The 12,005-nt window shown below is 32.4% G+C and overlaps 1 protein-coding gene across 2 annotated transcripts; it reads left to right on the top strand.

Moving 5' to 3' along the window:
* Nucleotides 1-7,960: 7,960 nt before the first annotated feature.
* On the top strand, nt 7,961-10,796 carry LOC101221552 (fe(2+) transport protein 1). 2 transcript variants are annotated; one of them, XM_031880719.1, is made up of 3 exons: nt 7,961-8,683; nt 8,864-9,013; nt 10,222-10,353. In XM_031880719.1, the coding sequence occupies exons 1-3, from the start codon at nt 8,087-8,089 to the stop codon at nt 10,222-10,224; spliced, it is 750 nt and encodes a 249-aa protein (XP_031736579.1). In that variant the 5' UTR covers nt 7,961-8,086; the 3' UTR covers nt 10,225-10,353. The 2 variants fall into 2 exon arrangements, with proteins under 2 accessions (XP_031736579.1, XP_004145454.1); XM_004145406.3 differs by having other exon boundaries at nt 7,970-8,683; nt 10,173-10,796.
* The last annotated feature ends 1,209 nt before the right edge of the window (nt 10,797-12,005 follow it).

Here is a 12,005-nt window from a genome sequence, read left to right as displayed (position 1 = left end):
AATTCCATTCTAATGTCTTTTTAGAGAGGAATTCTAGCTAGTTAATAAATTTACTAAAAAATGCATATCCAATCCTAAACCTCATGTTGTCAACATCTCCAGCATAGTCAAAATAAAAAATAATAACCGATCACCAAACACTTTGTGTCATTCGCATAAACTAGATCAAGATCATATGTACCTTTAAGATAACCAAAAATTCTTTTCACAGGTTGTCAATGCTTCTTCCCAAGTTAACCAATTAATCTAGTAACAACATGAACAACATGTGCAAGATCACGCCTAGTATAAATCATAACATATATCAAACTTCCTGCTACACTGACATAAGGAACTCGAGATATATACTCCTTCTCAGCTTTAGACTCAGACGAAAACACTAATGACAAATGAGCATTTGCAGGACTGAGAGTATCTATAGACTTAGCTGATGGCATACCAAACCTGACCAATATTTTACGAATATAACTTTTCTGTGACAAGAATAACTTGTTTTGATCTCTTTTCCTATAAATCTCCATCCCAAAATATTCTGAGCAACACACAAATCCTTCATATCAAACACAACATTGAGACGATTTTCAACTTCTTAAAATCAAACTTGGAGTTTAGAGCTATAAGCACATCATCCACATATAAAAGAAGATAAATCATCAAACCATTCGGCAACCTTGTTGTGATATACACAACAATCATATGGACTCCTACTGTAGCCATGTCCAACCATATAACTATCAAATTGCTTGTACCATCGCCTCAGAGACTTTTTCAACTCATACAAAGACTTCTTTAACTTGCAAACATAATCTTCTTTACCTAGAAACTAGAACCCATATGTTGGGTCATATAAATTCTTTCTCCTAAATCTCCATGTAAGAAAGTTATTTTCACATCTAACTGCTCAAGTTTCAAATTCTTATATGCTATCATAGCTAACTAGTAACACCCGTATAGAAGTATGTTTGACTATTAATAAGAAAATCTCATTATTATCAATTCCTTCTCTCTGTGTGAACCATCTAGCAACAACTCGAGCTTTATACTTAATGCCCTCTAAAGGTAACATTCTCTTCTTTTTCGTAAAAGACCTATTTACAAGTGACAATTTTATCTTCTTAAGTCTTATTCTTGTCAAGAGAAACTATAAGAAATTAGGAGTCTCCCAACGCCATCAAGCATTGACATAGCACCGTCGAAAGAAAGTCGATAGTAGTGCCTCAGGGAGGAATTCTCGACATGCAAATGAAAAGGTGTCGGTTACGACTTACTCCCGATGCTGAAAAATGTCAATGGTTAAAGCACTTCAGCAATAGGTGACTTCCGATGTCACATCCCTACATTAATAGAAAGGTACTCCTGACACGACGTCGAGGACGGTTGCCCCAGCATATTGCTTATGACGTCGGAGGAAAGACATCATTCCTGATGCCTTTAGTGCGTTAGGAGATAAATTTAATATATGTATATATATATTTCAATTATTATGTTCAAATTTTTTTTTATCGTGAGGTACTTTTTTTGGTTTTGATTCGATTTAAATTCAATAAAATTATGAAAGATAAATAAAAAAATTATTAAAATACCAAATTAGAATTTATATACTTAGAAACTAAATTGAACTATTCGAATAATTACAAATTTTTTGAAGCAATTACGTAAAAAAGAAAAAAAATACACCATGTCCTAGTCACCGCAAACGCCTTCTTCGAACAAGTCCACACCTACAATGTCATGAAAGTAAATTTATATATCACCGTTAACAAATTAAATAACTTAAAAGTTGAAAAATACTAAGCGGGACTAAAAGAGTTTTCCATGAGATGGGAAATGAAAACTATTTTAACATGGTTAAAACGTTTGAAGTCCAAACGTAGCATGGTACTCTTTCTACTACTGTACTCCAAGTGTTCAAAGTCCTCTGTGTGGCTAATTCATTTCCTCAATCATCTTCTTCATTTGTTTCATTTGTCGAACATTTTCTTCCATTTGTCGGCATGAATCTCTGATGTTCTTCATTGTTCTTCAATCAATCGTTTAGCTTCTTCAAGTTCACTTCTTTGTTCTTCAATCTTGATTGCGAGCACTCAAGGCTAGCTCTTAGTTCACTAACCTTCTAGAGTGCATTTCTTGCAGATACGAAGACGAAGAATTGCTACCACTCTTCTGAGACCTGGGCTTAGGACCCCAACCAAGACCTTTTGAGTAGTTAAGTTGTCTACCCAAAACGGTCTCGCATATCTCATCCCTAGAGAGTGGTTGAGAACCTTCTGGGGTGAGTTGGGGCTGGAGTTCCAACATTTGATTCTGCACCAAAAGTTTTAAGTTATAAACTCACAATTAAAAGTTGAAAAATAAAACAAACTAAAATAAATCATAAACTTATATGTGCATTTGCAAGTACCTATGAAACGAATTGGCCATTCCTATTGACGTATGTTTCTCTAAACAGCTCCACACGTCTCACTGATTGACCTCGTTCTTCAGTGAGCTCATGTTTTGATTGTAAGAAAGTTAAGGGAGGAAAAAACCTTGATATGCATCAACTTAACCAAAAAGTTCAGGAAGTAAAATTCTGAACAACCGAGTTATAGCTCATTATGTGCTTGATTCAATAACTCTTGAAATACGTTTATTGTCTCTTGTTCTACACTAATATTAAACGACATCTCATTCTCTAAACTTTCCTATATTTCTTCTTCATGTTCAATCGAAGCTTGTAAATCATAAGCATACTCATCATTTCATTTCCTTCATGAAAAGGGTTACTACTACTTCCTTCATCAAATCTTTCCATACCTCTATTCAAGTTCACTAGCTCTCCATGATACACTCAATCTGTATAGGAGAGGGATATTCCAATTGTTAATAGATGTTACTCCACACTCTCTAATGACTCCCCGAATTGAGTTCATACATCTCTTGCATGGTCACCTTGTTCGTCTGTAATCATCAACGTGACACTTTGCAACCTCTAAAAATTGGGACATTCCCTCTCTATACTCATCCGAGAATTTATTTCTTATGTTTTATCTAACTCTTGTCCATCGTTAAAGACCTAAAACATATATAGGTTTGATAGGTCTTATATTCCCCCTCTCAAATGCTCGAACTTACTCCATGAATAAGCTACACCTTATAAATACCAAATCTCCCAACTTTCACTAAAGCTAAGTTTAAACTAAAAAGGCTACGCCATAACTGCAGGATAACCAAAATAAACTAACCACAAATTACTTCAATCTTTACAAGCTACCTAACACTTCCAACAAACAAAAATACTAACAAATTAAAATCTAAGTTTAAACTAAAAAGACTACCATAAGAGCAGGATAGCCAGAACAAATAAACCATAAATTACTTCAATCCTTACAAGCTATCTAACACTTCCAACAAACAAAATTACTAACAAATAAAACACTCTGTTTAAACTAAAGGCTACTATAACTAGAAGATAGCCAAAACAAATCTCAACCACGCAAATAACAACTACCCCTTCCCCCCAAATTTTAAAATCATTACCCCCATCCTCAAAATTCAATATTTAAACCCCCTCCCCTCAAATTCAATATAACCCCCTCCCCCCTCAAATTCAATATAACCCCCTCCCCCATTTTGAAATCAAAACCATCTCAAATCTTTAAATCATTACCCCTCCCTCAAATTCAAGTTCAATATTGGATCCTAAAAACATTTCAAAATCTAAATCCCCCACCTCCTCAAAATTTTAAACCATTACACCCCTTAAATTCAAATTCAATATTAAATCCTAAAAACATTTTAAAATCTAAACCACTATTTCAAAATCTAAATCTAAAACTAATTCTTTAACAAAACAATAACTAAAACACTCACCGGAATGAAGAGAGGTGGTGGCAGACAACGACAAACGGCAAACACGGTGAGTGACGGAGGAAGACGGTGAGAATAGTCAACGATGAGCCTTTTCTTACTACAAGAAATCGGGCTATTCCCGAGGTATAAAAACGCCGAGAAAACACCAAGTGTGTCGACCAAAGTAATCCTGATGCCCTTAGTAACAATGTTGGAAATATAACGTTTACTTCTAACATTAATTGCATGATGTTGGTTGAAAAGTGAATTATTATTTAACTGTTTCCTTTTCCCTCGACGTCATAAATGTCCACATTGGACATAGCTAACTCATTTCCAACGTATATATGCATGGGCATCAGAGAACATGAAATTATTATCTTATTGTCTTTTTTTTCCCAACCTATTAAATGTTCACGTTCGGAATAGTTGCACCAATCCCGACGTGTATATGCACGGCATCGGGAAATAGAGAATTATTATTTAATTATTTTCTTTTCCCCGATGTGTAGATGTACACATCGAGGATTGGCTGGCCATTCTCGACGTTATGAACTCAACTTCGGGAAAAATTCAATTTGTCGACACACCTTATGACGTCAACGTATGTGCTATTTTCTAAGGTTTTTGACGCATTTTATTGCATCGAGATATCTCCATTTTCTTATAGTCCATCTCATTCCCCATAGCAACAAACCATACTCACTACATGAAACAACTTTTTTATTGATGGATGGCTTATGGGAATCCACATCTTCAGTAACCTACATATCCAAAGTGACCATATCCTCAAAACCATACCCCTTTGGAGGTTGAAAACCAACTCTTCTAGTTCTATCATAAGTTAACTTGGTTAATAAGCTTGTGAACTAGAACTTTTAGGCACAACAATTTTGAAAGTTTCAGTGTCACGCTCATGGCCTCTCCCTCCCCCCCCCCCCTCTCCCCTCTCCCCACTCCCGGCCACTCCCAAGATCACTTTGTGTGATACATGTGGAGGCATGACTGCCTAGACATTTAATGTGAATCTCTCTCCGTTAGATAGAACGCAGAACGCCTAGTAAGTGAACTAAACACACGAACTTGTTGTGAGATGAGAACTCATTTGAAAACAAAAAATACTTCATTGATATTTGAATAAAGAGAGTACATATAAAGAAAGTACAAAGTTTCTTCAAACTAAGATATAAAAGTTTCAAAAACAGTAACTTGATCATCTCTTCTAAGACACTTCGTGTTATGTGAGCTGACTGAAAATACTAACACTACAAGAAATTTTGGATCTCTCAACGTCGTTTACACCATCGAGAGTTAGGACCTTTCTTGACACACAAAATGAGGCATTGGGAGAAGCAAGAATTCCCAATGCTTTACTTAAAATGTCGAGATATATCCAAGAATTCCCGATACTTTATTTTAATTGTCGAGAATTCTTCGATATATCTCAACGCTTTAAGTAAAGCATCAAGAGTTAGCCTTTAATAAAACCTCCGCTCTTCATAGATTCGTGAAGAAGGGGAAAGGGATGGATAGAAATGAAGTTCTCTATGGTTGCTCATACCTCTGTCGTCAGAGTCGGGGCAATCGCGTTGTTAGTGCTGGTGTGTCGTCTTCATCGGTTGTCCCTCTGTTCTTCGTTGCCACTTCCTTCGTCTTCGTCTCTGTCACGACCTCTTGGTTGGAGAAAATTCAAATTTTAAAACCTTAAATATAAACCTCTTTGAATTTGTTCTTAGTTTTCTTTTTGATCAGTGGGTTTCTTTTTTTATTTGTTCTTAGTTTTCTTTTTGATCAGTGGGTTTCTTTTTTTATTTTAACTCTCCCAATATTTCTTCTTGACTTTTGTTTTTGGAATTATATTCAAAAGTTTGGAATGAGTTTTGTGAATGTACTTCATTTTCTTAACAACGAAGATAAAATATGGTTTTATTTTCTTCTTGTTTACTTACTACTAGTGTCATTTGCACGATTTGGACTTTTGACTGATCAATCCTTTTATGTTTCTGCTTGTTTGCACACAGGAGATGAAGAAATGGATGATTATCCAAGTAATGAAGATGATGACAATGGAGATGGTTCTGATAAGGAAATGGACGGTTACCCAATTTGTACTGTCAACATACCTTCCATTTAATAATGAAAAGGTTTTTTAAAAAAGTAGAGGATCTTTTAATTCACAAAATTAAGCGTTGAGAGATCCTAGACATCTCCTGACGCCATATGACGGTGTTAGGAGATGTCTAGGATCTCCTAACGCTTCATTTTGTTCGTCGAGAGATCCTCTTCCAACTAATCATTCTGCCTCACTTTCATCCCAACGCCCATTTATGCATTTGGAAGATCCTTTCTCAACGCTTTTCTATATATCTTCCAACGATTTTTCGCATCAGGAGATCCCATTTTCTTGTACTGTAACAAGTTGATATGATGCAATTATGGCATGACAAACATTCAATTTGGCAAGTCAAAATTGGTTGTCATTCGCTACCTGGAGGGAGCGGAATAAAATAAAACATTTGAAAGATTAGACAAAATGTTATACTGCTTTTCACCAAACCATACGATACAAATAGTTATGCATTTCAATAATAAAACGTTCAACAATTTAATTTAACTAATGAATCTGTCTTTATTAAAATGAATGTAATGCGTAAAATGAAAAATGAAAAATTCGAAATATTTAATATGTTAATGGTGAAGTTTAAAAGGGTTTTAAACTACTTTTTTTCAATATATATATTTTTTTTTGTTAAAAAATGTTTAAATGAAAATGCAATTTTGAAAAAGAAAATAATGACAAGGACCATATAATAACATATGCAGTTTTCAAATAATAAAACATACATTTAACAAATTTATAGATATTTTGAAAGGTTAAAGATAGATTTAGGACAGCAACAAAAGGTTAGAAACTAAGAATGTGACATACCAAAATCTCATATTTCTATGAACGTTTTTAAATATAACGATGAGTTAACTTATTTATAAATATAAAAAAAATTACTTTCTATCGTGATAGTACTAGTAGATGTCAATCTAAGTCTATCTCGAACTACCATGGATAAGAAGTAAACTTTTGCAATATTTGTAAATATTTTCAATAGTTTTGTGATTCAAAACAATCTCTTTTATTTTTATAATAATAACTTATTTTTTTCAATTTAAAACTATCAAACACAAATATAACTGGTATCTATTTTTTCGTAATTTATATTTTAAAAAATTGAAATAAAAATAGAAAAATTAATCTAATAGAGCCTAAATTAATTTCACTTTCTAATAAAAAAGGGGAGAATGAGTGCTAGATTTGTAAAAAGAAATTGAAAAAAAAAAAAAAAAAACACTTTCTAAGTCATTTTCGACCCTTGTTAATTGGAGAAAAAATCTCGCAATCTTCCCCAACTTGACATGGAAAGCAAAAACACACACAACCATGCATGCCTACGCCCTTTGCCCAACGCTACCCACAAGCTTCCACAAGCATTTCCAATCTCAACCACTTGCCCTATTTTTTATATTCACAAATCTCCATGTACTTTGCTGTGTACTTTGCCTTTTCCAAATTCAAACCCAAATTTTTATATATTTATTTTTTGCCATTTTCACAACGAAGAAAAAAAGACCCTTAAATATTCCCATTGAAACTATGTGCTACAATTATTAACATTTATTTGGAGTTGAAAAAAGCCTTGTAAAATTTGAAAAAACCCTTTTATAAGCGCCTTTTTTGTTTGATAGCTTAAAATTTGATAAAACTAAATTGATGATAATGAGAAGTATGTATATGTAAAGAAGAAGAATCATTAATTTGGTATGTTGTATGTTTCAAATCTCACATCAAAGACTGTATTTATCAAAAGATGGACAACAAAAGATACAACGAATTTTAAAAATAGAACAAAAACTTGAGCTAGCTATCAAAATAATGGTAATAAAAGTTTAATGAACTTCATTAATTTTTTTTTAATATTTTATCATTTCATTTTAACTCATTAATGGGGCTATTGGGATAGTTGCATTAAAAAAATTTAAAAAGTAGAGAGCACATGATGGCAACAAAAATAGAAACGTTTGATTTAAAATACCCTTTGGATGGTTGATGAGAGAATCTCCTTGTTGTTAGGGTTTGTATATAAATAATAAGTTGTCCTTGTGCAAAATTCCACAACTCAAGGAAATTGAGATATCAAATTTCACTTATTAATCCAAATTCAAGTAGAGAAAAAACCTTGAAAGAAGCCAAAAGTCAAATCCAATGGCATCCTTCACTAAACCCTTCTCAATCTTCTTGTTTCTCATCTGTTTTTTCTCAATCCAAGCTGTTTCACAATCTGATGAATGTGAAACCACAGCCAATTCATGTACAAACAAACACAAAGCTTTACGTCTTAAAATCATTGCCATTTTCTCGATCCTCATTGCGAGTGTCATTGGTGTCGGCTCGCCACTCGTCACCCGATCGATCCCAATGTTGCACCCTGATAGAAACATGTTTGTCATTCTCAAAGCTTTCGCAGCAGGTATCATTCTCGCCACCGGTTTCATGCATGTTTTGCCTGACTCTTTCGATATGCTTTGGTCGAATTGTCTCAAGGAGAATCCATGGCATAAGTTTCCCTTTTCGGGCTTCGTTGCTATGATGTCTGCCATCGTCACCCTCATGGTCGATTCTATGGCTACTAGTTTGTATACCAAGAAACATAACGAAGTTATGCCCGAGAATTCTCCGAGAGGAGGAGATGATCATGAGTTGCCTGTAGTGAGTGGTGGCCATTTCCATGGCCACCACCATATGGACACCAAAGAAACTAATGCTGGTTCTCAACTCTTGCGTTATCGTGTTGTTGCCATGGTGAAAATTCTCTCATTCCCTTCTTGTTTTTTTTCTTCTTCTTCATTTATAGATTCAATACAAAAGTAGTTCAACTGATTTAGACATATATCATCAAAATTTGAATAATATTATCACTTTTTGTTATTGAATAATAAAAAAAATTATTGATTTGGTACTGTGTTTGAATCTTGTGGTTAGGTTTTGGAGTTGGGAATTGTTGTCCATTCAGTTGTGATTGGACTTTCACTAGGAGCAACAAACGATACTTGCACAATCAAAGGTCTAGTGGCTGCTCTTTGTTTCCATCAAATGTTTGAAGGGATGGGTCTCGGTGGCTGTATTCTTCAGGTAATTCATTACTATTTGTTTTAAGTGAAAGTATTACTTTTAATACATTTTATTTATTGGAAAATAGTTAGTTTAGTCCCAACTCCCATCTATTTTTATGCATTCCATTCACAAATATTTTATTTCTTTTTAAAATATTTTAATTCATTGCTTATTTATGATATGAGAGAGTGGAATGAACAAAGATGATATACATCTTCTTCAAATTTACTTAAAGATTATCTCTATTTATTTATTGTTTTTTAAAGTAAACATTGAAGTAGCTCCTATGGTCAATCTATACTGTAAAATAACAATAACAATTATTGGTCACACATCATATCTCATAATAATTTTTGCATTGTGTGTCAATGGATTATTTATTAGACATTAAATTATCAATTCATGTTGAAAGTCCATGCCCTTGTAAACCATCCGTTGAATAAACCTACACATTGTTTTTATTATTATCCATACCATGACTCTTTTCTCCACCATTTAATGTAGTGATCATTATGTTGATTTGAAAAATTAGTTTTTAATTAGGTAAGTAGGAGAAAAATAGTCAAAGAGTTTGTTTCAAATCTTTGATTAAAAAAAATATATTAATACTTGGAGGTGATTCTAAAATGTGAAAATTAATCTTTTTATATTCCTAATCACTCATACATACTCATTTAATCCCTCCAAATTAATTTGTTGCATAGTATTTTTCATTTCATCACAGTTGATTTTGAATTATTAAAATAATGGTTCTCATTGAGGCGATTAATCCTTAAAAAGTGACTTTCGATAAATAATATGTGGATTGGGTGTTTGCCGACGGATCAAATGTTTAGAATACTTTGAAAATGACAAAATGATTTAAGCATTTTAGAATAACTCTCAAACATCTTTTCAATAAGATAAAAAAAAACCCGATCAAACTTTTATTCAAGCAAATTGTGGTTCTCTCGAGACCATGAACTCTTTCTTATTAAATCAGTAAAACCATTCTAACCAAGTTTAGTTTTGTTTGGTCCTGATTTAGATGATTATTGGTCCCCTGTAGATAATTATAATAACCTTTCATAAAACTAGGGCCTAAACTATATCTCATCAAAGCCCTAAAAACCCTAAAATTCAAGAATGTTTGAATCTAGATTAGTGAATTATAAGTGTATATATATTATTGATGCAGGCAGAATACAAGTGGATGAAGAAAGCAATAATGGTATTCTTTTTCTCAGTGACAACCCCATTTGGGATAGCACTTGGAATAGGTTTATCAAAAACCTACAAAGAAAATAGCCCTGTTGCACTCGTAACTGTGGGATTGCTAAATGCTTCTTCAGCTGGCCTTCTCATTTACATGGCTTTGGTGGATCTTCTTTCTGCTGATTTTATGGGCCCTAAATTACAAGGCAGCATCAAACTTCAAGTCAAATCCTACATTGCTGTTCTCTTAGGAGCTGGTGCTATGTCATTAATGGCAAAGTGGGCTTGATTCGATATTTAATTGAACCCCACTCTAAGCTTTTTATTTTTAACTTCTTTCAATAAATTAATGCATGTTCACTCTAAAAATTTCTGATCATATCATTCATTTCTCTTTCTTTCTCCTTTCTCGTGTTTGTAGCTTGTAATTATTGTGATCTCCTTAAATGTCAATGATATGGTGTACTTTTGGTAGTTCTTGATTATTTCTCTTCTTTTTGAAGTTGGATTAGTAAATGTATGGTTAGTTCTTTTATTTGTAATGTGAGTCGTTACTCTATAGAGAGTTCATTTTCTTAATAAAAGTTTGGGCAAAGATTATATTTTACCCTCTTTTTTCTCCTTGTGCTCTTTTAGTCATCTTCTACTCTTATCTAATTATATACTTTTTATTTTCTAAAAAAAATTATTATGACCTTTCTAAAAAAGAAAAACTATTTATCAAATATAACAAAATTCATCCAACTCTATTTATAATCTATTTAAGTTTTTTTTTTGCTATGTCACGTAAATAGTTGCATTTTTTTGTGTGATCCATATATAACAATTCACCTTATAAAATTATGGATATTGGTTCAAGTTTTTGAAATTGAAAAGTAAAAAAGTTAAAAATATTTAAATTACATATTATATTTAGGGTTGAAATGAATAGTTTGTTTGGAAATCCGTTTTTTGTTTTTAGTTTTCAAAAATTGAACTTTTCAATAGTCATTTATCTTACCATAGTTTGCATCTTTTTTTTAAGTACAAAAATTGAATTTTGAGGTGAATTTTAAAAGCAAAATAAGTTTTTAAGAAGATTTTTTAGTTTTCAACGTTTGACTTGGTTTACTTAAACATTAGTAAATGGTACATAACAAAGTTAAGGGAAAAATGAAACATTAAAACACAGAAAATCATAATAAATTCTTTTTGTTTTTGAAATTATATATGGTATGCATCAGTGAAGAAAAATGAAAAATATTATAATAAATAAAGAGAAATTATGGTTAATTAATTTTAAGAATGAAATACTCATGGACATAGAGGTGGCCATAAAATACAGTTGAGTTATGAATGAGATAAGTGATAAAATTAGAAGGGGGGGTGGTAGGTGATGACTTTGTTGAATGTGTTGGGTGATCTGTCTTTTATCAGACTTGGATATTACTAATTAACCTTATGTCTTTTCAAATTCCTTGACTTTCTAGATCATATATTTAACTTGAAGGTGAACTAAGGCATTTGTGTGATTGATGTTGAGTAGCCTATAGTTTAGGTAATGTTTTTTTCTTTTTTTAAATAGGAGGATATATATATATATATATATATATGTTCAGTGATAATGATCATCTATCTATAACAATACTTTAGGTAATTTCCTTGCTTTAGTTTTGTCTTGATCTTTGTAATTTTGTCTTTCTTTTGAAAGAGAGTATTTATCCCACCCATGGTTTAAATTTAAAATTTTAATTTGCACATTTAAGCAAGTATACTCTAAGGTTAGAGATTAGAATAAGTATATAAAAAAACACATATAACCAACTTGAACGATAAT

This window comes from Cucumis sativus, chromosome 1, assembly GCF_000004075.3.
Source record: "Cucumis sativus cultivar 9930 chromosome 1, Cucumber_9930_V3, whole genome shotgun sequence".
Lineage (NCBI taxonomy): Eukaryota > Viridiplantae > Streptophyta > Magnoliopsida > Cucurbitales > Cucurbitaceae > Cucumis > Cucumis sativus.
This window is presented reverse-complemented; position numbering and strand designations above follow the sequence as displayed.

Bases quoted from the DNA above. Each gene is read 5' to 3' on its own strand.
- LOC101221552 (XM_004145406.3), top strand. From the start codon at position 8,087: ATGGCATCCTTCACTAAACCCTTCTCAATCTTCTTGTTTCTCATCTGT. The intron at 8,684-8,863 runs GTGAAAATTCTC...TCTTGTGGTTAG, and splicing joins GTTATCGTGTTGTTGCCATG to GTTTTGGAGTTGGGAATTGT. The intron at 9,014-10,172 runs GTAATTCATTAC...TTATTGATGCAG, and splicing joins TCGGTGGCTGTATTCTTCAG to GCAGAATACAAGTGGATGAA.